At 39.0% G+C, this 27,276-nt stretch overlaps 1 protein-coding gene across 8 annotated transcripts; it reads right to left on the bottom strand.

Moving 5' to 3' along the window:
• Positions 1-1,965: 1,965 nt before the first annotated feature.
• LOC143408293 (serine/threonine-protein kinase PAK 2-like) lies at positions 1,966-26,569 on the bottom strand. 8 transcript variants are annotated; one of them, XM_076867861.1, is made up of 10 exons: positions 23,454-23,507; positions 21,058-21,223; positions 20,787-20,850; positions 11,286-11,331; positions 10,952-11,064; positions 9,498-9,615; positions 6,782-6,881; positions 4,854-5,050; positions 2,478-2,615; positions 1,966-2,056 (listed from the first exon to the last, which is right to left on the bottom strand). In XM_076867861.1, exons 5-10 carry the CDS (start codon positions 11,059-11,061, stop codon positions 1,970-1,972), a joined length of 750 nt encoding a protein of 249 aa, XP_076723976.1. In that variant the 5' UTR covers positions 11,062-11,064; positions 11,286-11,331; positions 20,787-20,850; positions 21,058-21,223; positions 23,454-23,507; the 3' UTR covers positions 1,966-1,969. The 8 variants fall into 8 exon arrangements, with proteins under 8 accessions (XP_076723976.1, XP_076723975.1, XP_076723977.1 ...); XM_076867860.1 differs by lacking the exon at positions 23,454-23,507 and adding an exon at positions 22,813-22,874; XM_076867862.1 differs by lacking the exons at positions 11,286-11,331; positions 23,454-23,507 and adding an exon at positions 22,813-22,874.
• Between the last annotated feature and the right edge of the window lie 707 nt (positions 26,570-27,276).

The raw sequence follows: 27,276 nt of genomic DNA, 5'->3' as shown, positions 1-27,276 counted from the left end.
TTAAGCTTACAGAAAAGGAAGAACACAAGAGCAAAGGTCAGATGGTACAAACAGGAAACAAAGAGCAAAATATGAGGTCTAAGTCCAAATATATCAGTAATACATTGGACAGAATGAATTAAACACCCAGTTAAAAGGCAGAGATTATCAGAATGGGTCAAAAAAATCAAGACTTAATCATGTCTACAAGAGATGTGCTTAAAATCTAAAGATATATGATAGATTGAAAGTTAAAAAGTCAGGAAAATAATAATGTAAAAATGAAGAACGAAAAGTTGGAGCTGCTGTATTAATATCAGATAAAATAAACTGCAAAAGCATTACCATAAATAGAAATCCTGAAGAAAGATACGAGAATAATTAATGCTCCTGCACTTAATAACAGAGCTTCAAAATATATAAAGCAAAAATCAACAGAATGAAAGGGAGAAACAGTTACCAACCATCGTGGGAGATTTTGATACCTGTCTCTCAGTAAATACATTAAATGGGCAAATAGAAGGTTGGAGGAACAGTATCAACCACCGCAGCCTAACTGACGTTATAGAATACAACACCCAACAACTACAGAACTCCTTTCCTTTTAAGGGCACTTCACACTTTCATTGAAACAGATCACATTCTGGGCCATAAAACAATATTCCTTACCAATGAATGGGATGGATTCAAACTCAGAAGCTTCTTCTCAGCAAAGGGAATGATCAATAATGTGAAGAGAGAGCCCACAGAGTGGCAGAACATCTTTATTACACGCACATCAGACAGAGCACTAACTTCCAGGATATATAAAGATCTCAAAAACCTCAACACCCCAAAACCAAATAACCCAATCAATAAACGGACCAAGGAACTGAGCAGACAATTCTCAGAAGATGTACGTTCATCAACAAATATGTGAAAAAATGTTCAACATCTCTAGCAATTCAAGAAATACAAATCAAAACTACTCTCAGATTTCATCTCACTTCAGTCAGAATGGCAATTATCAAGAAGACAAGCAAAAATAAATGTTGGTGAGGATGTGGGGGAAAAGACACACTCACAGATTGCTGGTGGGACTGCAAATTGATGTAACCAGCATGGAAAGCAGTATGGAGATTCCTGAGAAAACTTGGGATGAAACCACCATTTGACCCAGTTATCCCACCTCTCAGTCTATTTCCAATGGACTTAAAATCAGCATACTACAGTGACGCAGCCACATCAATGCTATAAAGTAGCTCAACTCACAATAGCTTTACTATGGAACGAACCTAGGTGTCCTTCAACGGAGGAACGGATAAAGAAAATGTGGTCAATATGCACAATGGAATATTACTCAGTTTTAAAGAACAAAGTGGTGTTATCTGCCAGTAAATGAGTGGAAGTGGAGAATATCATACTAAGCAAAATAGGCCAATTCCAAAAACCAAAATCTAAATGTTTTCTCTGATATTTTGACACTAATTTACAATAAGGAGCGTGGCTATGGAAGAATAAAGTTACTTTGGATTAGGCAGAGGGGAGGGAAAGGAGGGGAGCCAGGTGTGGGGTAGGAAGAAGAGTAGACATTATTACCCCAGGTGCATGTGTGACCACATGACTGATGTGACTCTACATCACGTAGAAACAGAAACATGAGAAGCTATACTGCATTTGTGTATGATGTGTCAAAGTGCCTTCTACTGCCATGTATACCTAATTAGAACAAATAAAAGAAAAAAAAGAATGGTGGCAGCCAGGGGGTGGAGGAGGAGGAATGGGAGTTCTTACTTACATGGTGGCAGAGCTTCTGCTTGGAGGGACAAAACTGTTCTTTAAACACAAGGTTGTACAATATTGTGAGTGTAATGAATGCCTCTGAGTTGTCCACTTAACATGGCTAAAATGGCAAATTAAATGGTACCAGTCATTTAAAACAATGAACACTTTAATTTTTAAAGTTTTTAACATTTTCTTTTCCAGAAAATCAAAAGAGTAGGATGACATTTCAGTAGTTTTTCTGGAGAACCTCCTTGGCCGCCAAGATGTGTGGCGTTAAACTTGTGAGTGGTTTCGCCATATTCAGGAATGGGTGCTGCCAAAGGGAGGAAACAAAAAGTGCATAATTTAGAAGCAAAACATGTTCTTTCAACAAAGGCCTGAGGACTACTTATGAATACAATTGACGTAAACAACCCATATTTTAATACCTTCCCAAGCTTCTCTTAGTCACAACCATAACTTTCATAAATTGTTTTGAAAACAGTTGGTTTTAATTGTTCTAAATTCTAAAGATCGACAGTTAAACAGCCCATTAATACACTCACACCTGCATCAAATGGACACAATATTTGATAATACACAAAAACAAAGTATCTCGAAATTAAACTTTTACTCCTGGCAGATGAAACCCTAAAATGTAGCAGCTGCCTTATTGGTAGTGATCAATGAACAGTGAAATGAAAACTTTCTGTTGAGTCAATATTTCCCCCAAATCACATCATTTCCAAATTTACCTCTAGTAATTCCTTGGCTGAACCTCTCTTGTCCACCTCCACTTCAAGACATTTATTCAAGAAGTCCAGAAATGCCGGGGAAACTTTTTGCGGGTTCGCAAGTCCTGGCGCTCCATTGTTGGCAATGAGGTGTAAGGCCTAAAAACAGAACAACATCTGTGACATTCTTTAAATGGGGGGGTTGTGGAATACTGAGGGTTGAACCCACGGTGGCTTTACCACTGAGCTACATCCCTAACCCTTCTTTTTAATTTTTGAGATAGGGTCTCACCAATTTCTTGAGGCTGGCCTTAAACTTGTGTTCCTCCCTCTTAAGCCTCCCCAGTCACCGGGATTACAGGTGTGCAACCTTTGGCTATAGCATTTATGACATTTCTAAGGTAGCTCAACAAGTTATAATGTAATTTATCAAGTTTATGGAACTTTTTTTTTTTTTTTGTGTGTGTGTGTGTGTGTGTGTGTGTGGTGTTGGTGTTGGAACCAAACCCAGGGCCTTGTGCATGCTGGCAAAGCACTCTACCACTGAACAACATTGCCAGCCCCTCTGAATTCTGCAAAGACAATCACTATAAATACTACAGTGAGTAAAATGAGGTTATCATTATCTCTTCCTGCTTGAATTTTGTATCCTCCCTCCTTCCCTTCCTTTATTGTTTCTCATCCTCCTCCTCCTCCTCCTGCTTAGACTTCCCTCCTTTCCTTCCTCACTCCTTTCTTCGCCTCCTGCCCCGCCCTTTCTTTGTAGGGGGTGGTGCAGGAATTGAATCCAGGAATATGCTAGGCAAACAAGTGCTCTACTGCTGAGCTATCTACACCAGCCCTCTTGTCATTTATTTGGAGACAGGGTATCTCTAAGTTGCTCAGGCAGGCTCCAACTTGAGATCCTCCTGCCTGAGCCTCTCCAGAAGATGAGATTGCAGGTGTGTGCCCCCAGGCCTGGCAGCTTCATCTTTTCTGGGTTGAAGTACAAATGCAATATATTTACTTAAAGAAAACAAAATCAACAACAACAAAAACCCCACCTGGGGTGCATAAAAGTATATCGAAAGATGGTGACAATCCTATGACCCATGTGGACTATAGCTTGTTAAACCTTCGCAAGCTTTTTAAAAGTCACATTTCAAAACGATTTGGATCTACTGAAACTCTCTTCCTTCAAAAGCTCTATGCCAGCTTCATCATTCCTGAGAACTGACCATAAAAACATTCTAATGGCTAAATTGAATAGTGCCTTAATATGGGTATTTTCATAATTTAACCAATCCCCTTTAGAAAATCTTTGAATTCTTTAATTTTTATTATTACCTTTAAGTTTCTAGAAATGAAATTATTTCTAATAATGGATTTTTTTGTATAACAATAGAGACCCTCGCTGAGTTGCCTGTGAGACAGGAGGAACACTTCAAGGGATCTCGCTGACCTTCCTCAAAACAGAAAAGACAAATTGCAAATGCTTTTTCCAAATGATTACTGGATCTTAAAATGTGGATCCTGAAATGTTCCCATGTTGGCCCCTCATTTTCTTGTTATTGATATCTTGATTACAGTGCAATATACTTACTACAAGGATATCTATGTGTATACATATCTATACAGAAATACATTTTTGTTGTTTTTTGGCGGTGCTGGGCCTTGAACCCTGGGGACTCGTGCATGCTGGGCAAGCACTCTACCACAAATGAACAAATACAGATATACTGACACTTGATATTAGAGTTACTCTTTGTATTGTATTATATAATTCTGTGGGGTTTGAAAAATGAATAATGTCATGTGTCTACCCTTATAACATCATACTGAATACATTCCACTGTGCCTGGCCAACAATTCCAATTTTCCCACATTCTCACCAGCACTGATTATTGTCTGACATTTGGTGTAAAGGGGTGTCCTGTGGTTCTGATTTGTATTTCCTTAATTACTAATGGTATTGGGCCACATATGATAAAGCTTTCTCAGAGGAGTCATCTTGTTTTCCTCTTTTCTGGACCTTGGGGATCAGAGGCTGAAGTTCAAAGTGGATAACCTGGTTTCTATATCCAGGGTACTTAAATGGGTAAGAAAAGTACCTTCACTGTGTAGAGAGAGGCACATACCTAGGAGACTTCAACTACGTAGAAAGGTGAGTCCATGCTTACTTACACCCCAAACAGGAAACCATACAGCGACTAACAAACTCCTACACTCCTTAGCTAACATGGTCAGCTCTGTAACTCAGAAGCAGTGTGACTTGTAGATACAAAGTAAGGGCAGAGGTTAGATTTTATCAAGATTTGATCCTAAATTCTTGGCCAATGAACAACACAAGGAAGTTCCGACTACACTTTAAGGGAAAGTATTGTTCTTGCGGTGAAGCTGGTGTTACACTGGTCTTACCTGTGTGGGATCTTCTTTCATGTATGGAGGCTCTCCTTCCAGCATCTCAATGGCCATGATCCCTAGGGACCAGATGTCGATTTTAGGGCCATAAGCTTTCCCCAGCACCATTTCTGGTGCCATCCAGTAGGGTGTTCCAAGCATGCCAGTGCATGTATTCTGCTCAGGGGTGAGATGAGCACAAAACCCAAAGTTGGCTAAGAAACAAACAAAAACAAAACATCTAGAGTTAATAGCTTCCAGATATGGTTTTGTAGAAGAGTTCACCTCAGATGACATAATTGCATCTGGACTATTTTATTTAAAGAATTTAATAATAAAGTAGTCCAGACTGAGATTAGAATATTTTGGTGATGTTATATACTGCCACTTTTTGCTTCTTCTTCCTACAAAAGAGTGCAAATTATTAGGTGGGCTTTTGTTCTCAATAATACATTTTATCCTAAAAATTTTAGTAAAACTGAAGGAGGTTTATTTAAGAGATCCTTCCATATTAGTGCATTTATCTGCCTCATTTAAAAAACTAATATATTATGGTGTATTAACAAAGCAAATTACCATCTCTTTACTGTTTGATATTGAAGACAGGTTTAGTTTTTCTTTACCATGTTGCATAGAATATCCTTTTACTAATTGTGGTGCTTATATTTAGTAATTCGATAGGAGTGAATACTGAAAAGAGAAACTGTTAGGTAAAATAATATTTACAATAAAAAGGAGTGTTTATAAAAGCCAGGTACCATTCAAGCACCTTGTAAAAATATCTAATCCTCATGATAACCCTATGAAATAGGTAAGTTTAAAAGGTAAGTTTAAAAAATTTGTTCTGGGTAATTTCCTTTTTTTAAAATTTTTATTCTTTTTGATGGTGCTTAACTACTGAGCCACATCCCCACGCTTTTTAAATATTTTATTTTGAGACAGGGTCTCACACTAAGTTGCTTTAGGACCTTGCTAAATTGCTGAGGCTGGCTTTGAACTTGTGATCCTCCTGCCTCAGCCTCCAAACCACTGTAGTACAGGTGTGCTCCACTAATCCCAGGCCCAGGTATGCTTACTATTTAAATTATTCTCTTTTACAAATAGGGGAACCATGACATATATGTTTTTAGTTAATTCACCCTAAGATTATTCATCTAGTAAGTGGCAGACTCACCACAAAACATGATCCAAAAAGTCTAATTCCATTTTCATATGTCTCCACCAACAATGTATATGATTATCTATTCCCAACTTGCCCAATAAGATAATGTAAAGGTAGAGTCTTTTATTTTGATGACCTGATTGATAACTTTTACAGGATGTACTTTAATAGCTCTGCTTCACTCCTCCAGAGGGCATGGCAGAAACCCAGAAACCCATGGACACAGGGGAACGAAGTTCACTTGTTTTGCATGACTCTGCTGTGTCTCATACAGAAGAACATTGGAAAAGTCGGATGTTTTCCTTGTCATCCCTGAGGTCAGGGTCATACAGCCCTCTCCTGAAAAGGCTATCCTGAGTAAAACTCAGAGAATGCTGAAGAGTACCACGAGAAAAACTAACAGATGGCGGAAACAACTGCAAATTGATCTCTAAGGCAGCATCCACACTAGCACAGGCCGAGGCACTGCTTCTTAGTCCTTTACATGTTTAACCTCCAAAACAATCCTGAGATTGGTTCTATTATCTTCCTCAGTGAATAAATGAGAAAAGACACACAAAGAGATTAACTTGCCCAAAATTACTGCGCAAGTAGTAGCACCTCTGCTATTTAAACCCAGTTCAGTTCCCAGCTCATAGTCTTTACCACTAAATTCTAGCCCCCTCCTTCCATATTTTAATTTTCAAAAATATTAACAAACAAAGGGTTTTTTTTTTTAATTTAGAAGGGAGGAAAGCATAATAGAAAATAAACAATGAATGCTTTTCCTTCACTTGTTACTCACTAAGTTTGATGGATCCTTCCATCCCCAAAAATATGTTGTCGCTTTTTATGTCGCGGTGAATCACATAATTGGCATGTAAAAACTCCAATGCCTGTAAGCACTGAACACAAGAAAACACGTATCAATGAAACAGTCCTGGAAAGTTCCATTTACTAGCTCACACAGAGTCATTATAGCAGTAGTTGTGGCCTGAGCACTGTTTGTAGTCTTCAGCCAAAGACCCTGCAATACTTAACATTTATAATGAAAAACATCCCTCATATGCAGAGTTCTGAAGACATAAAACCTTAATTAGTAAGAAGATCCCTTCCCACACTCTGATCTCATCTAGAGGCATTATTAAATAATGTCTTACTAAGCCCTTTTTTTTCCCAGTGATTTTTTTTTTTTTTTTTTTGTAATACAAGGCCTTTCTATGTTGCCCAGGCTGGCCTCAAACAATCCTCCTGCCTCAGCTTTCCAAGCAGATACTAAGACTGCAGATACCTGTCTTGTGCCCAACTCATCCACCACTAATTATTTTCCTTTTCTTTCTTTCTTTCTTTTTTTTTTTCTATTTCAGTGCTGTGATCAAACCCAGCGCACTGTGTATGCTAGGCAAACTGAGCTACATCCCCCATCTCTACCATGGATTTTTAAAACTTATGGTCTCTTCTAAAATGAAGGATATGTCCATATAATATCTAGGCCTTTTCAGGTTTAAATGCCTAGGAGTACAAAGCACTTGGTAAACGAGCCTAAATTCTTTAGAAATTATTTCCACAGTAGAGGATAAACTTGTGGTTATTTGCATTTGAAACCTGAGGTACTCAGAAGTCTCATCATTGTGAGCCACTAAGAGAAGCAGGCAAGATGGAGGGTGGTCTGGTTGCATTGAGGGGGGTTGTCAATATAATGTTCTGTCCTCTTCATTTCTTCTCTGGTAGATTTTAGGTCAAGCTATCTTCACAGCCTGACACCAACCAGGAAAATATATGGCTAGGGGTAGAGTTCAGTGGTAGAGCCCAGCATGTTTGAGGTAGGTCTGATCCCCAGAGCTGAAACAAAGAAACAAAATAACCACCACAATTAAAAACAAATAAATAAAATAACGTTATTGTGTCCATCTACAATTAAAAATACTTTTTTAAAAGTGAAGATAAATTACCCCCCTTCCTTAAATACTAGAATAAAGTGAGATTTAAAAAATTCTTTGCCCCATAGTTTTTGAATACAAAATTCACTTGGGAAAAGTGAGTTGTATTTTTTTATTCTCATTCCCATCGGAGTAGAACAACAAAGTCTGTACATTATTTGTAACTAGTAAAAATACCATTCCAAATATTGTACTATTATACAAAGAAAAACCATATAAATGGTATTTTCATGTTATATTTTCCAGACATTTAATCAGATTCTTGAAAGAATAAAGCCAGAGAAAAATACTTATACAAAAAGTAGAAATAAACTAGTCACAAGTTAAAATTTTGGGCACATAAAAGAAACCCCAAGTGAATGCAGTTAGAACAACTCCTAAAGTAGACTTTATATCAACTATGAAAAAATTGAGAAAAACAAAGTATTAATGGATAAATTCTTAAGTTTTAATTAGTTTTTTAAGTGACCAAATATACTCTGTTAAGAAATATTATGTTCACTATGTTTTACACCATAGTCCCTCATAAACTTTAATAATTTTGTCATTTATGACAATGATCCTGTGGCATCAAGACAAAGTAGAATCAGTTTCAGTGACAATAAGCAAATATTTATCCCAAGTCCCCTCTATAGAACAAGTTATGGAGAGACAGATGGAACTTGTTTTGGGCTTATACTTAGGCAATTTGGAAAACTTTACTAGCTTAAGCAAAAAGAAATTCATTAAAAAACATAAAGAAACTACTAGTTTCTTCACCTTCCGTGAGCTCAATAAAGCCAGAGGCAGACTTACTGATATTAAAGATAAATGTGACTTGTTTGTCTGTGACAGTTCTCGTTCCCAATTTATTTTGGGAGGGGGGTGCGGGTAGGGGTGGGTGCCAGAAAAGGGACACTGGAGATTTAATCCGGAGAGACTTTACCACTGAGCGACATCTCCAGCTCTTTTTACATTTTAATTTGAGACAGGGTCTCACTAAGTTGCTTAGGGCCTCCCTATATTGCTGAGGTTGGCCTTGAACTTGCAAATCCTCCTGTCTTAGCCTCCTGAGTCAGTGGGGTTACAGACATGCACCACCACACCTGGCTGAGTGGTATATTTTTAAAAGCACCCCACTTTGTTCTCAAAAGTGCACTGTCTGGATGATAAACTATTGTGATGACTATAAGGAGATTGCAGGTGAATTTAGTTCTTCAAAGACCTTAACCAGGCATGTGTGTAACCCCAGCTACACCAGAGGTGGAAGTAGGAGGATCAAAAGTTCGAGGCCAAGCTAGGCAACTTTTGAGATTGTCTCTAAATAAATAAATAAATAAATAGGACTGGAGATGTAGCTCAGTGGTGGAGCACCCCTGGATCCAATCCCCAATTTGGCAAAGGAATAAAAAAGGGCCTAACCCCCATTCCTAAGGTATCCCTACACATGAAGGCCTGAAATGCTCATCTGAGATGAAACAGTATGGGATATTTTGCAGAGGATGTGTACAACCAAAATTCCCTGTGCAGAACAACTTTCCTTTAATTCATCTCTTGCTGACCACACACCACTCTGCTTTATCCCAAAGAAAGCAAACTCACCTCTCTGCACACAGCAGCAATCTGCGCCTCATCCAGGCAGGTTTCGGTTACAACATCAGTGAGTGGCCCACCGTCAAGGTACTCCATTACTATAAATAAGTCATCTCCAACCAGGTAACTAGAAACAGAACATACAAAACATACGTTTTATTTTTTTAAACATATGACCCTCTTTGTTCAAGAGTTCAAATATTAAGCGTCATAATAATAAAACTACAGAGCTAATAGTTTGAGAGCCAAGAAGAAAACTGGAAAGTTACTATGTAACAGCACAAAAAAGTCCAAGGGCCATTATGATATTCATTATGATTTTTAAGTCATAGTTGGCCCATAATAGTAGTCTTGGTGTATAGTTTGGAGTTTTCCAACCAAAATAACCCTATCATATAGGGATTATTGGTCTTGTTTTACAGATACAGAGACAGAGGCTTGGAGAGGTGAAGGAACTCATCTAAGATCACATAGAAAGTGACAGAATCAGCATCTGAAGTCAAGTTCTAATGATTCCAACTCCTATGGCTTATCTTAACCAGCATTCCATGCTGACTTGAAATATTATTTTAAAAAGCAGAGAAATGTACTGATAATTTATTTCCATGAATGCAGACCTCCAGACTCCATGATTAGGGCTAAAGTCTCAAAATATATTATCATCTCTCCATCCTAAACAAATTTATATGCGGATGAAAATCACCTTGTAACCATAATGCAATCAACCAGTATCATTTTTTACTAGTCATCTTTCATTCATATATTTGAAAACTTTTTAACAATATTCAATGATATACTTAATTTTCCATTCCATCTTTAAAAAAAAAAACAAACATCAATTGCTAATCTATACTACCTTTTTATTGTTTGGTGTGGGGTACCAGGGATTAAACTCAGAGGCACTCAATCACTGAGCCACATCTCCAGCCCTATTTTGTATTTTATTTAGAGACAGGGTCTCCTTCAATTGCTTAGTGCCTCACTGATGTTGTTGAACTCACAATCTTCCTGCCTCAGCCTCACTAGTCATTGAGATTACAGGTGTGCACCACAGCACTTGGCCTACATGAGCCAAAAGATAAACATATACAATTTGCCATGAAGAACAGCATTTGAAATAAAACTGATGCAAATGTTTAAGAATTGTCTGCTGGTCAGCTCTGTGGGTTAAGACATGAATCCCATTTGACCATTTCTTAATGTTTTAGCTTCTGATCATTTGCATGAATATACACATCATCAGCAATGTGCTTCATTTAGATGCCTGCTCTCACTTGCCAAGTAGTATCCTTGTGGCAAAAGCACCTTCTAACTTGGAGTAGGCTAGTTTCACCTCTCCTCTTTCTCTTTTAAGTTTACTTTTCACTATTGACACTTCAAAGTGGCTATCCTTCATGGAACCATCAGACTATAAATTTCCATATTTTTATCCTAATGTTTAAAAGAACTTCAAATGTATTTACCTGTCCAAGAAGTGAATTATGTTAGGGTTCTTTAGTTCTTTCATCACCAAAAGTTCATTAAGGATCAATTCCTTCTGTGAGTGTTTCTTTAAGTCAATCTGTTTAATCATAACCTATAATGGAAACAGAATTGAAAAAAAATGGTTTTCCTAGTTCTCTTAGAAAATAACAAACACCAACCAGTCACTAATTTATAGTAACACATGATATTACATAGTGAGATTATAGCTGACAAAAAAATTAATATTTTCACTTGCACACTGACTATGCACAGTGTTTTATACTACCCGAATCCTAAATATGTTCAGATTTATCTTGAAGTTGATTAACCAACCTAAGATCAGTCCAGTGCCAGGAATTAATCCTCTTTTCACTCCAACCTGGGAAAACATTTTAAAAAATATTTGCTTATTAATGACATAATTCCTTCTTTGTTCACCCTCATGTGAGAATGGCTATAAAATTATATAGATTAATTCTTACAACATATATCCAACTAAAATGTATATTCCTATTGATTATGCTGAGCTTTATCTAGTTTTTCTCCTAACCAAAAAGCTAATAGAACATCTAGAAGTATGAAAAAGTTGCTACCTTTTTCCCCAGAGCCACATCAATAGCAATAAAAACCGTACCAGAAAACCTAGAGGAAACAAGACACAGTCAGAATTCAGATTTTTAAATCACTGCCATTTATAATAGCCAAAGACTTTCCCTTCTCACCGTTAATTTTTAGATTTAGCACCTTAAAAACAGGAAAAGGAAAGGGAAAAGAGGAGGTAATCTTGTAGCTAAAACTTTGATTTGCAATATTCCAGACCTACAAAAATATAGTGGAAAAGATAAAGAAAAGAGTGAATAACAGACACTCATTCTGACAGCTCCCTGCTTAAGTGCTGGGAGCCATCAGCCAAGTAGGTATGACAATTTCCTTGCCAGCGTACCCCCATGTTTCTTTAGTGGAAGGACTCATGGAAATAGGATATTTTGCAGGACATTGCATGTAAGGTGACCTTGCTCAAGGACCAGGGCGGATCCGTGTTTAGGGTGTTCCCCCTTTAGAATAGGGCGGTTTAGCATAATAGGAGATTAGGGTGTTCCCCCTTTAGAATGGGGCGTATCCTGCTGCTGAGTTCCTCTTGAGTTCTTAGGGTCAGACAGTATATTTTGGAAGACAGAAGCCCAGGAGTAGTGGATTTGGGCAGAGTGTGGATTTGGGCAGAGAACCTGGATTCCCCCAGAACGTGTTTGTAGATGGCCGGTGTGAGTTCGGGAATAAAGAATTGCTGTTTGAATCTACAAGCTGTGTGGAGACTCGTGATTTGTGCCCAGCCAGAGACTGCGGCATTTGGTGGCTGGTACGCGGAACGCCTGAAGCTTGGGGGTAAGTGAAATTGCTCGCCCCTGAGGGAAGGCGAGAGAATGGGTGACCATTTCAAAAAACAATGTGTTCTTCTTTTGATTTATTTTGTTTTTCTTTCAAGCTGCCTATCCCTAGAAATTTCTCAGGCAAACTGGAAAAAATGGTTGACTAAAGGCTTGAAGTTTGTCGGCCCTGAGGAAGAGAAAATTGATACAACGATTTTTTATTCCGTTTTTGTTTCATTCAGTTTCGGTTTCGTTTTGTGTTATCTTATTGGGTTGCGTTATCTTTATAGTAGATTAAAACAAACTGAAAAGATCTTAAGTAAATTGTTAGAGGTTCAGAACATGGAGAAAGACATTTTAGATCAAGCAAAAGAGAAGGTCTCTCGAGCTAGTCAGACAGAGGAAGAAAATTTAAAGGAAAAGGGGTTGTTAGGAAAAAGGCCACAACAGGAGGCTGTTACTAACTCCGTTTTATCACAAGAGGGCGTAATTCAACCAACAGCCCCACCGATAGAGACAGCTGAGTGGCCCTCAAACCCTGTAGTTGATAATTGGGATCCTGAGACAGGACCTCGAAGATTAGCATGCCCTGTACTTGAGCAGGCAGGAGGGCAGCGAATTCACCGTGCTTTAGATTTTAAAACAGTGAAGCAGTTAAAGGAGGCTGTAACAACCTATGGTCCCCAAGCTCCCTTCACGGTGAGCATGGTCGAGTCCATTACTAACTTGGACATGACGCCAGCAGATTGGGCTAGCATGTGTAAATCTGTGCTAAATGGAGGACAATATTTGTTATGGAAGGTTGCCAATGAGGAATTTTGCGCAGAGACAGCTAGGCGAAATGCAGCAGCCGGTTACCCTCAAAGAAATCTAGAGATGTTGCTAGGGAAAGGACCTTATGAGGGTCAGCGGCAACAAATTGAATATGATCCTGCTATATATGCACAAATTGCTGCAGACGCAGTTAGGGCATGGAAGACTTTACAAGGACATGGAGATTTACAAGGTCAGCTATCTAAGGTAATACAGAGAGCTAATGAACCTTACGCTGACTTTGTAGATAGGCTAATTCAAACGGCTGCCAAAATTTTTGGGGATACGGAACAAGCAATGCCATTAATAAAACAACTGGCTTATGACCAAGCAAATCGTTGCTGCAGAGAGGTTATTAGACCATGGAGACATGAAGATTTAAACACATATATTAAATTATGCAGAGATATTAATGAACAAGGGCAAGTCTTGGCAGCTGCAGTACAACAGGCTTTAGATGCCAGGCCAAAAACATGCTATGATTGTGAACAAACAGGACATTTTAAAAGGAGTTGCCCCATAGGAGGAGGATTTAACAAAACTAGGTATCAAAGAAATAGAATACCGGGTATTTGCCCACGATGCCGTAGAGGGAGACATTGGGCTAATGAATGCCGTTCTCAAACTACCATAGAGGGTACTCCCTTATCAAAAAACGGACAAGGACCAGGTATTTACCCACGATATCGTGGAGAAAGGCATCAGGCTCCATTGCCAAAAAACGGTCAAGGGGGCCCAATGCTCCGGGGCCCACAACCACAAATATACGTGGCAGTGGAGGAACCCAGCAACACCATCAGAGTAGTGCCCAGGACACATTGTCCATTAAATCCCTCATCAGACAAACCCAAGGGAGCGCAGGGTTGGACATCTGCGCCTCTGCCAGAGCAGTACTAACTCCAGAGATGGGAGTTCAAATCATTCCCACAGGAATAAAAGGACCTCTTCCCCAAGGGACAGTAGGCTTATTATTGGGACGTAGTTCATCTACATTAAAAGGACTTATGATAAGTCCTGGGGTAATTGATCCCGATTATGTAGTTGAAATAAAAATTATAGCTAGTTCTCCAAGAGGTATATCAGTAATTTCACCTGGAGATAGAATAGCACAGTTGTTAATAATACCCAGCCTACATAATAAATTTCCTAGTCATAGTGTAAAAAGAGGTTCCAGGGGATTAGGCTCCACAGGTGTAGATTGGGCTATGTTGTCTTTAAATTTAGATTCTCGCCCAATGTTAAAACTAAATATTCAAGGACACGACTTTAATGGGCTACTGGACACAGGTGCAGACCTTAGCATCATATCTAGTCAGGAATGGCCAAAACATTGGCCATTACAACAAGCCACTCAAACGCTTCGAGGCCTAGGAGTGGCTACTAATCCCCATAGAAGTGCAATGGTATTAGATTGGAAGGATCCTGAAGGATGTGAGGGAACTATACAGCCATATGTATTGGATCATCTTCCTATAAATTTATGGGGACGAGATGTCCTAGATCAATTAGGTTTGACGTTAACAAATAACATCAATCCTAATGCGCCCACTACTAGGGCTAGACAAGGTTTTAGGAAAGAAAAAAGATTAGGAAAACAAGGACAAGATATAGCAGCACCAATTCAAATAGATCAAGGAGCAGACAGACATGGGTTGGATTTTCAGAAAGGGCCACTGAGACAATAAAAATTACTTGGAAATCAGAAAGACCAGTGTGGGTTCCTCAGTGGCCCCTGACTAAAGAAAAGATACAAGTAGCCCATGATCTGGTCAAACAACAATTAGTGGAAGGACATATACAACCTTCCATATCTCCCCATAATACTCCCATTTTTGTCATTAAAAAGAAATCTGGTAAATGGAGATTATTGCAAGATTTAAGAGCCATTAATAATGAGATGGTTATTATGGGACCTGCTCAATCAGGGATTCCTCAATTGTCTGCTTTGCCAAAAACCTGGCATGTTTTAGCCATAGATATTAAAGATTGTTTTTTCTCAATTCCAATTCATCCCGAGGATAGTCCACGTTTTGCATTTACTATCCCTGCATTAAATCATGAAGGTCCTGATCAGAGATATGAGTGGAAAGTACTCCCTCAAGGGATGGCTAACAGTCCAACTATGTGTCAAATATATGTTAATAAAGCAATCCAGCCACTTAGAAATCAAAATCCTGAACTACAAATATTTCACTATATGGATGATATATTATTGGCACATAAAGATAAAAACATATTGCTGGAATGTTATGCTACACTTACAAACTTATTAAAAAATTATAATCTAGAGATAGCAATAGATAAAGTACAATTAAATTTTCCAATTAATTATTTAGGAGTTCTATTATCCTCAACCATGGTCCGTCCACCAAAAATTCAAATACGAGTAGATCAACTCAAGTCACTTAACGACTTTCAAAAGTTATTGGGAGACATAAATTGGATAAGGCCTTATCTAGGCATACCAACAGGAGAGTTGGGACCTTTATTTGATATTCTAAAAGGTCCATCAGATCCAAACTCACCTCGCATGTTAACTCCTAAAGCAAGAAAGGCATTGAAAATTATTGAAACATATATGGAAAATATACATTTGGATAGAATTGATATAAGTCTGCCTTTATTATTTATTGTACTACCAACAAAAAATATTCCTACAGGAGTATTTTGGCAAGAAGGTCCATTATTGTGGATACATTTATCTTATTCTCCTAACACTATTCTTACTAGGTATCCTGAGGCTGTAGGACAATTAATACTCAAAGGAATAAAAGCAGCGAAGGGAGTGTTTGGAATTTCTCCCAATAAAATTATTACTCCATATACTGTGGATCAAATTGATGAGTTAGCTAATGAGTTAAATACTTGGGCAATAATCATGTGTAAATCTAATGTTTCATTTGATAATCACTTACCATCTAATCCTTTGTTGTCTTTTTGGTCTAAGCATCCTGTAGTTTTTCCAAAAATGACAAGAAAAACCCCTATCATGAATGCTCCAAATATATTCACTGATGGGTCAAATAATGGTACAGCAGCAGTAGTTACCCCTGATCAAACTTTTACATTTTTAGTACCCAAACAATCAGCTCAAAAGGTAGAGCTTAATGCAGTATTACAAGCCTTTTTAATGTTTAAAGATTCTGTATTTAATTTATTTTCTGATAGTCAGTATGTAGTTAATGCTATAGTATCTCTTGAAGATGCTGGTAGGATTTCCCCTTCTTCTACTGTTTTCTCTTTGTTTTCCACTATACAAAGTCTAATCTGGGACAGAAAAGATCCATTCTTTATAGGACATATTAGAGCACATACAGGATTACCTGGAGCCCTTAGTTTGGGCAATGATTTAGCAGATAAAACTACACATGACATACATATTTTCTCTACACTAGAAGAAGCTACGAATTTTCATAAAATATTCCATGTTAATGCTAATACTTTACAAAAGCGTTTTAAAATAACTAAGGAACAAGCCAGACATATAATAAAACAATGTCAAAATTGTGTGACCTTTTTACCACAAGTTAATCTTGGAGTCAATCCTAGAGGACTGATACCTAACCATATTTGGCAGATGGACGTCACACACTTGCCAGAATTTGGAAAATTAAAATATTTACATGTTACAGTTGATACTTCTTCCGGATTTTTGATGGGCTCCCTTCATGCCGGAGAAAAAACTAAAGATGTTATAGCTCATTGCTTACAAAATTTTGCCACTGTGGGCGTTCCTAAACAGTTAAAAACTGATAACGGTCCTGGCTATACCTCTACCTCTTTTAAACAATTTTGCTCATCATTTGGTATTACTCATATAACAGGAATTCCATACAATCCACAGGGACAAGGCATAGTTGAAAGAGCTCATCAAACTATTAAAACGTACTTATTAAAGCAAAAAGAGGGAATTGGAAAGGGGTATATATCCCCCAAAGATAAACTTAAAATAACGCTTTTTACTCTAAACTTTTTAAATTTGGATTCATCAGGACTTAGTGCTGCGGAAAGGCATATGTATCCAAAAAATGTGCATAAGCCTAAAGTTCTTTGGAAAGATATTCTAACAGGACAATGGAAAGGTCCTGACCCAGTGATTGTCTGGAGTCGGGGCTCCGTTTGTGTGTTTCCACAGGGAGAACAGCAGCCGATTTGGATTCCAGAAAGACTAACTAAAACGATTTCTACAGATCGAAAAGAAGATGATTTGACTCAAATCCATAACAGCTGATATCCAGAACTCCAGCTTGGCCATTCTTACATCTGCAACTGTGATTAACCAGGATGCTTTTTTCAATATCTATCTTATTATTGCATTTTTCCACATCATAAGGTTCTATTTTTATTTTTTGAGCTCATACAAACCTAGGTTAATGGTTTGGTTTTTTTGATCAGTTTTATTTTTTGACTGTGGAGTTTTTAAACATTGCAATGGAGATTTCACCTAGGTAAAGCTACAAGGCCTTTATTATTATCTTATGTGTTGTACGTTTGTTTGCACATTTGTGTTTTGTGTTATATGTCTGTGTGTGCGTATGTCCATATTTCATATATGAGGAGCGCTCATGAGAATATGGATCCAAATTATTTTTTTTATTCACGTGATTTAAATGGCTTAATTTAAATCAGGTAAACAGCTGTTAAGGATTGTTTTTAAAGGTGGTTAACAGATCTGCTTGTTTACTAATTTAAATCAGGTAAACGGATTGTTTTTTAAGGAGGTTAACAGATCTGTTTGTTTACTTTCACCTTTCCTTTTCATTATATTTAATAATTCTTTTCAGGATAATGTCTTTTTAGCATCATTGCCAGAATTCCTATCTTCATCCCAATGAATATAACTCAACAAGTATGCTCAATCAAGGAGTCAACTTACTTTGGGAGGAAACGGACTTTGGGAGGAGACGGACATATTGATAGATTCCTCCACTTTGAACTGCTTACAGAACTTGCCTAGACTATGTAACTATCATTTGGTACAGCGAATTGTGGTAATGCTGGCATATCTTTGCTGATGGTGTCACCAGTGATCTTTGCTGATGGTGTCACCAATGATGCAATTTTTCCAAAAAAACTGTCAATTGGCTTGGTGTCGTGGCATTTCTGTATCCTCCTCCCTTCTGCTAGTGATGGTCTAAATTTGGGGGCCAATGGCTATATGCTGGACCGGTAGTCAGTGACGGGTATGATCCAATTGCAGTGGTATCAACCTAAGACAGGAGACTGACGCCTAAAGGTCAGTTGCCTAAAGGTCAGTTTTCCGATGACGGGTAAGAACCATATGTTGAAGTGGACAACCTACCAGGCACGGTCCTTAAGCCACATTAACGCCACTCCCCCACTGGCACCAAGGCCAAATTTGGGGGCCAACAGAGGTGAGGCAAAGAACCTCACCCCCCCCACTGGTGCATAGACCTATCCACAAGTATGGCTGTATGCTGGACCGGTAGTCAGTGACGGGTATGATCCAGTTGCAGTGGTATCAACCTAAGACAGGAGGCTGACGCCTAAAGGTCAGTTTTCCAATGACGGGTAAGGACCATATGTTGAACTGGACAACCTACCAGACACCGTCCTTAAGCCACATTACTTGTTGTTTAATTAATCAGAAGGGGGGAGATGCTGGGAGCCATCAGCCAAGTAGGTATGACAATTTCCTTGCCAGCGTACCCCCATGTTTCTTTAGTGGAAGGACTCATGGAAATAGAACATTTTGCAGGACATTGCATGTAAGGTGACCTTGCTCAAGGACCAGGGCGGATCCGTGTTTAGGGTGTTCCCCCTTTAGAATAGGGCGGTTTAGCATAATAGGAGATTAGGGTATTCCCCCTTTAGAATAGGGCGTATCCTGCTGCTGAGTTCCTCTTGAGTTCTTAGGGTCAGACAGTATATTTTGGAAGACAGAAGCCCAGGAGTAGTGGATTTGGGCAGAGTGTGGATTTGGGCAGAGAACGTGGATTCCCCCAGAACGTGTTTGTAGACGGCCGGTGTGAGTTCGGGAATAAAGAATTGCTGTTTGAATCTACAAGCTGTGTGGAGACTCGTGATTTGTGCCCAGCCAGAGACTGCGGCATTATTGGAAAGGGGTATATATTCCCCAAAGATAAACTTAAAATAACACTTTTTACTCTAAACTTTTTAAATTTGGATTCATCAGGACTTAGTGCTGCGGAAGGACATATGTATCCAAAAAATGTACATAAGCCTAAGGTACTTTGGAAAGATATTCTAACAGGACAATGAAAAGGTCCTGACCCAGTGATGCAATTTTTATTTCCTTGCCAGCATTACCACAATTAACATGTGGTGCGCTGGCAAGGAAATTGTCATACCTACTTGGCTGATGGCTCCCAGCAGAATAACAGACACTCATTCTGACAGCTCCCTGCTTAAGAAACAAACAACTGCACCTGGAAGTTTCTGGTGTGCCCTTGCCTGCAGCATTCTCCCTCCACCTCAGGGAACCTGCATTGGGTGTTCATCTGTATTTGACGTGCGACTTTCTAAGCGCTTTCCTATACTTTCAATCATGAAGTTGTTTAGGTATTTCTCTGCAATTTGCTTTTAAAAATTCATCTGGCACACACCTGTAAAGAGGCTTGAAAAGTAAACTAGTTCAGTGGTGAAGCACCTCTGGATTCAATCCCCAGCACCACAAACAAACTAATAAATAATTCACCTGGATTTCTGATACCTATCCACATACATAGGCATGATTCTTATTCACTCGTTATTAATTATTCAACATTATCATGTTCAAAATATTCAGTTGATTTTCAATTTTTTGTTAGTATTAAAATCAGTGCTGAACTGAATTTAGTTGTTGAAAAAGAAATTAAGGATGTTTCAAAAAATTCTCATTCTAAATCCTACTAATTCTCTCTAAGTTCATAGAACATTTTCTAGAGATTAGTAACAATAAAAATTCAACATGTTCATTTGCTCTAAAGCAATACAGGAAAGAGCTTAGCACAGTTTAAAAACAAATTACTGAACAAAATCAGAGTGGCAGACTCAAAGATCAATACTCAATAATAGGATTCAAAAACATTTTGTGTATTTATTTATTTATTTAGTACTGGGATTGAACCCCAGGGGTACCTTAGCACTGAGCTAACTCCCCAGTCCTTTTTATCTTAGTTACTAAATTGCTGAGGCTGGCTGAAAACTTGCCATCCTCCTAACTCAGCCTCCTGAGTTGCTGGGATTATAGGTGTGCACCAGCAAGCCCAGATCAATGTGTGGGTTTTTGCTTTGCTTTGCTTTGCTTTGCTTTGGTTTTGCAATGCCAGGGATGGAAGCCAAGATCTCATGTAATTCAGACACATGCTTTACACTGAACTTCATACCCAGCCCCAAGATTTTATGGCCTATAATCCTGCAATAAAGTTGGCTTTTAAACATGTCATGGGCAACTTTTCCATTTAATAACCCCTTACCATCTATGAGAAATAACATTCAAGAAGAAACAATGATGTAAAGTCATTGTTAACATGTAGGGTTTTTGAACAATTGCATTATGTATTTACACAAATCCCCTAAGGTACCACTCATTGAATACAGTGAGTTCTTATGTTGGTGTGGGGGAGGGAGGAGAGCTCATGTTGAATACCCAGTAAGTAGTGAATATTATAATACAATCATAATCACTTACCCTTGTCCAATTTTTTCATATCTTGTATATTTTGTTTTAGGGTCACCGATGCTCACCTTAGTTCCTATTTTAAACAAAAACAACACTGAAAGTTCAGTCAAGTATTTTAAAAACAAATTAATTTTACTATCACCATTCCTTTTAATAAACTCTACTGATTTTAAAACAGTGGTTTTCAAACACATCAAGTTTCAACAATAAATGGTTCCAAACAAAACACTGAAGAAACTTAAGAAAAGCAAAAGTGTGTTCGAAACAAGAAGACACATACTCTCCATTAGGTTGGGACTCTTAATCAATCACTTTCTCAAACATCATGACATTTCAGAACAATTGAATGTTCTAGTCTGCACATGCTTGAAATCCCAAATAACCAGGAGCTGAAGGAAAAGAATCAAAAGCTGGAGACCAGTCTTGGAAACTCAGTGAGACCCTGTCTGCAAACAAAAAAAAAAAAAAAAATGAAATGGATTGGGGTATAGCTCAGTGGTAAAGCACCCCTAGGTTCAAAAACAAACAACAACTTGGCAATTCGTGGGAAATTCTGCACTCTACTTTTCTTCCTCACTGCATGTATCATACACTAATGATAAATTATGAAACAACTATCAGTAATAATAAATGAATGATAGCCAAATGAATAATCCTAACTGACTTTTCTGACTATTCCAGGATATCTTTTTTCAATATATTTAGGAAATCACCTCCTACTACAGACATTACTCTACTATGGAATAATCATATATCTGTTTTAGCAATGTTCAAAGTAATGACCAAGAAATGGTAAAATTAGGAGGTTGGATATAAAACCCTAGTGTGAATTCTGATGACCAGTAAAGTCAAAATGTAAGAAAATCACATTAAAAATTCACTTACTCAATATAAAAGAAGACAGGGCCATGTCAAGGAAACTCACATAAATAATCTTATGTAGGTAATTCAATCTCAAGTTAGCTACTAAGATTCAAACCAAGAAGCTAAGGGCATAAAGACAGGGGATGTGATAACTAAAGGTCACAAATGAATAGTCACACTAAACTAATTTAGTTTATTTTTAAAAGCAGCAGCCCTATATACAAATATCTCTAGGATGTCACAGAGTTAAAGCAGTTTTATATTGGAAAATACTGAGGAATCCAGAACAAATAAATGTTGAATACATAAGTGCTTATAACACCCATCTCTAAAGTATTTGTCCTTGAGCTTTTACATCACATTGTTCTCTATAACTATAGTTAGTGGGGGCTTATAATCAGACATTATTGTGACCTCCTTCCTGGAACTGTTTACATTATTTATAATGCTTGATTCAGGCCACTGATATTAAGTGATTTTAGAGAGACATGGAAAATGTGTTTTTCCTTTGAATATATTTTATGACTAAATGTTTCTATTTTGAAAAGCTATAGGTCTGGACAAATATATACAAACCTCCTTTGATAAGGTTTCCAACTGTGTCCATGTTCAGACCCTTTACATTTGGCTCATAGGAAATAGTATTGCTCCCGAAGGGACTGACTTCACTATCAATATATATGCATAATATGCATAATATATTTCAAATGCAATAACAAACAAAATGAATAATATTTTGCCTTCACTTTTTGGGGGTGGTACTGGCAGTAGAATCCAGGGGCACTTTACCTCTGAGCTATGTGCCCAGCCCTTTATATCTTATTTTGAGACAAGAGTCTCACTAAGTTACCCAGACTGACCTTGAACTTGAAATCTTCTGCCTCAGTCTCCTAAATTGCTGGGATTATAGTCATGTGCCACCATGCCCAGCTCACTACATTTGCACTGAAGCCATTACTTCTATAAGAAACAGTTATTCTTTCTGCCTTAGCTAAAATAAAAGGTATATATTTCAGTTCAACTGTTTTTTTTTTTTTTTTCAGTGCTGTGGAAGGCTTGAGGGTCTTGCACACACCAGGCAAGTGCTCTGCTACTGAGCTGTATCCCAGACTTGGGTCAAATGTTTTAAGAAATGTTAACTTATAAATAATATAAAAAGTAGATAACATACTTATTTTCGCCACAATCTCCTCATCGGTCCAATTTGTGTTCTTTTTCTGTTTTTTTGAAGACTTGGCAGCACTGCTGACAGTCGCGTCACCAAGACGTGCAGGAAGAGCATCAGTTATAGACTGTGTGGAAATATGCAGAGATATAGTTCATGACTGAGATTTGAAAAAAAATATTTTCAGATATTCTTATTGGAACACTATTCAGAGAATTCCTTAATTTTTAACCAAAACTAAGTTATTTTTTTGCTGTTGTTCTAAGGAATGCCATGCTTTCAGACTTAGGAAAAAACATATAGTGAAAAAAATGTGAAACATTTATCTTTGCCATAGCATGAATGTATTTAAAAGTGTAACTAGTAGCTGGATGCAGCAGTGCATGCCTGTAATCCCAGCAACTGAGAGACTGAGACAGGAGGATTCCAAGTTCAAAGCCAGCTTCAACAACTGAGCGAGACCCTGTCTCAAAATAAAAAATAATGAAGAGGGCTGGTAATGTGGCTCAGTGGTTAAGTATACCTGGATTCAATCCAAAGTGCCAAAAAAAAGGATAACTAGCAAAATAGCAGGCCTATGAATAAAATTTCGGTGTGCCCAGATCTAAAATAGTATAACAGGTGTAGCTCGGTGGTAGAGTGCTTACTTAGTATGTGTGAAGTCCTGGGTTGGAGCCTCAGCACCACAGAGAAAATAACTACATAAAACAAAGGTATTGTGTCCATCTACAACTAAAAATATTTTTTAAAGTTAAAAAAATATAATAGTAAAACAACATAGCAGCACACTTTAAAACTAATGTTTTTCATAAAAAGAGAAAATGCAAAAGACTAGAAATCTTGACGATGAAATAACTAGTTTCCACAAAACATTTTACACAAATATAACGCCTACCCTCCCTTTCACTTCAAAGAGCCAGTCGTAAGGAATATAGAAAACATAGCCATCTGTCATGAGATTGGGAATCCAATGGCAGTCCTCCGAGCCACCACATCACAGTCCAGCCCCCTTAGTACTTCTCTCCCTGGCTCCATCTGAGCTCTTTACTGTTGAAATTCTCCTCAGCTGGGGAGGAATTTCACTTTCAACTGTCTTTAGAATGCCATCAAGGCTTTGAGAGAAATGTCAAAATGAGAAATAAAATACATAATCTGGGGAAGAGGAAAGAGATCTAAGTTTTAGGTAGAAGAGTTACCCACATTATGAAACAGAGAATAAACAGAGCAATAGATGACCTTTCTGGAAAAGGGGGCAAAACATGGAAAGAAAAAACCCAGTGAGTTAAGTATTCTAACTTTTAAAGAAGCCATAGATTTTTATTTTTCAAAAAAGTGGTTTTTGATGAGTGCTCTTTAGGTTAAAAACTTTAATTTAATCTTAAATTAATTTTCTCATAGTAAAATATTTTAATCCTGAAGGCTTATTGAAATTATCTCTGAAAGTCAAACACAAACAGCTGTTTCTTGAAACACACATGCACAGATGTGCACACCAGGTCATTAGTCACTCACTGGTCTTGTATGGCCATGTCGTGGGGCAGTGACAGGCCGAACCTCTCCATCACCATCATCTTCCTCCATTATTGTTACTGATGTTTCCGGCCCCTTGGTGTTCAGCTGTGTTCAGGAGCAAAGGAAGACAAGCCAGGAAAAGTCAAAGATTAAAATGTGACCAGTTCTCTTTTTTTTAAACAAACTTTAAGAAGTTATTTTTTTCTTTTCTTTTTTTTTTTTTTTTTGGATAAAGAATTGTTTATTGAAACACACTTCCACAAATACAACACATAAGTTAAACAGCCTCATAAACTGGTTCACAAATGTATATTTAAAGGGAATTCTAGTTACTTTCAAGGGTCTTAAAAATTTCAAGCACTTTTCATTTTGGTTGTTTATGCTCTCCTTTTCCTTTATGCATAAATGATACTACATCACTCAGCTTTTTATATATGATTGGTTTTGACTCTGAAACAAATCATGAAGAGCTTTTCACACTAACTGAAAGAGCAAATAACTTACATTATCAAATATTACAAAAACACATAAATGTAAGAAAACATCTATCTGAGTGGAAGATCATAGCATTAAAAATTAGGCTGGCCACCTTGTAATTTTATGATCCTAAAACAAGTACATTAATATGGGGAATGAAGAGAGAACCTGAGAACATAAGAGCCTAGGGCAGGAATCAGCAATATTTTCCAGCAAGGGAGGTCAGATATGCATGGTCTCTGTTTCAATTACTCAACTCTGACTTTATATAGAGTAAAAAAAGTCACAAATAAACATAAATGAACAATTTCAGTCATAGTTAATAAACTTTCATTTATGGACAAGGAAACCTGAATTTCACATAACTTTTATGTGTCACAAAATTATGATTCTTCTTTGATTTTTATGAACCATTTAAAAATATAAAACCACTGTTAGCTAATAGTTCATATTTTAAAAATGTGGTAGGCCTGAACTACCATTTGCTAATGTCTGGTACAGGAAATAGTGGAGAGAAGGGAAGCACTATGTAAATGGTTTAATAAGGGGGGGGGGTGCTATTCATTAATGTTCTTGCACTAAGCTTAAACAGAAAAGCAGCACACACATCCAATGTGTATGTCAGATCCAGTTCTGAAAACTGTCATATTTCACTGTCTTTAACAGAAAAATAGCTCCAGGAACACAATCAGAGTCACAAGAAAAAATTATTCTTGTAAGTAATACACTAATCATAAATTTAAATAGATAATCCATTTTGTAGACCATATCCTAAACTTATAGTGATAGATACACTATTCATTACCATTTTGTCCCTGAGTCGCTCTCCAGGGATAAAAAAGTCAGCACAGCCATTCTCTTCCTGATGAGGGACTTTGAAGACAGTGACGCTGCTTAGTCCACTCCCTCCAAGGGGTAACCATCCACCACTTGAGTCATCTCGGGTCATCACCACAGCTCGCACTCGTGCATAACTATTATCGTTGTCAGAAGTCGCCTTCTCCTGGCTCGTCTTTCCCTCACCGTGATCCGATCCGGAGATGGAGGAGCAACAGCAGGCGGGGTAGTAGCAGCAGCACCGAGGGGCAGCAGGCAGCGGCTCAGGGGCCTCACCGTGGTGGATGCCTCACCCAGAACGGTGCCCCCCCAGCCGGGAACCCCGGCCACCCCCGCAGGGGGGTGGCAGCAGGAATCTTTGCCGTGGCGACCCCAGCCTCTTCCCTCGCCTCAGCGCCCGGCCAGCGAGATCCTGAGAGGCCGGGTGGAAAAGGGAAAATGGAAGAGGGGCTGCAAAGGCTGGCTGGAGAGCTGCTCCTCCAGCCACCGGAGTGGAGCGCTGCGGGGTCCGTCCGGCCAGGAAGAAGCGGGCGGGCGGAGAAGCCGGGAGTAGAGGCGGCGCTTCCCACAGGGATGCGGCGAGGAGGAAGCAGAGCTCCGCTCGGTGGGGGCCGGCGGGGGGGTGCCAAGCCCAGGTTCCGGGCGGCGGCGGCGCGGTCCTGCCGGAGCCCACCCCACCATCTCCCGCCCCGCCGCCGGCTGCTCGCTCAGCCACCGGCGGCGCCGGAGTCCGCCCTCAGGCACGAGCGGAACCGGACGAGGGGGCCGGCGGCGGCGGATTCCTCCAGACACGCTCCAGCCCGGACTCCTCCTGAATCCTCAAGGGCCACAGCCTCCAGCCCAGCGTCGGGACGACCCAGCGGCTCCAGGAGCGCAGGCTTCAGCTGCCTCTCGGGGTCCGGCGGTGCCTGCTCCATAGCTGCAGTTCAGCGCGGCGAGCCCAGTGCCGCTGCGCCTGCGCCGCCGCCCCGCCCGAAGCCGCCCCGCCCCTCCGCTCAGCTCCTGTGCCTGAGACCGCGAGGGCTGGGGAAGGCGGGGCTGCGGCTGCGGCTGGGGCGTGGGGAAAAGGCTGGCCTGGGGAGCACCTGGTCAGCTACTAACTCTGGTTCCTGAAAACTGGAGAACCTGGTAGAGCGAAAGAAGGAGGGAAAGGGCGAGCACAAGGAGTAGGTATGAGGACCATTTAGATTGATGATCATCTAAAGAAAATGTGAAACTCAGAAGAAATTGGAGACCGCAGCCGGACCCACTAGGCCTCTGCTTTGCCTGCCATTATTGGTTCTCTTTTCTCTCGCCGAGATCCGGGCGGCATAAATTATTAGCTCTCCACAGGTTGAGTAATCGGTTCAGCAAAAGGCAACACTTGCAGTGTTGTGAGGAAAGTGAGGCTTTTGGCTGAAACAGGATTTCAGTTCCATTGTTGTTTAAGGCTTAAACACAAAAGTATTAGAGATCTCTGATAATTTTCGACAAATGTCTCTTGTTTGAGTCCCTCATCTTGCTTCTTGGACAAGCATTCACTATGGTAACCTGTGGAAATGTTCACTAGCTGTAGCTGACAGTGGTTCTTTGAGGTACTTTCTGTACAAGGTCTGGTCTCCGTTTTTTAAGGCCGGGAACTGATCTTCCTGCCCAGTGAGTTCA

Source organism: Callospermophilus lateralis, unplaced genomic scaffold (genome assembly GCF_048772815.1).
Source record: "Callospermophilus lateralis isolate mCalLat2 unplaced genomic scaffold, mCalLat2.hap1 Scaffold_6373, whole genome shotgun sequence".
Taxonomy (NCBI): domain Eukaryota; kingdom Metazoa; phylum Chordata; class Mammalia; order Rodentia; family Sciuridae; genus Callospermophilus; species Callospermophilus lateralis.
Note: the sequence above shows the minus strand (reverse complement) of the source record. Positions and strands in the feature narration are given on the sequence as shown.

Coding starts and splice junctions, on each gene's coding strand:
- LOC143408293 (XM_076867861.1), bottom strand. CDS start 11,061: ATGATTAAACAGATTGACTTAAAGAAACACTCACAGAAGGAATTGATC. Junction 9,616..10,951: donor ATAATTCACTTCTTGGACAG/GTAAATACATTT, acceptor TTCTGTTTCTAG/TTACCTGGTTGGAGATGACT. Junction 5,051..6,781: donor GGAAGGATCCATCAAACTTA/GTGAGTAACAAG, acceptor TTTGTTTCTTAG/CCAACTTTGGGTTTTGTGCT.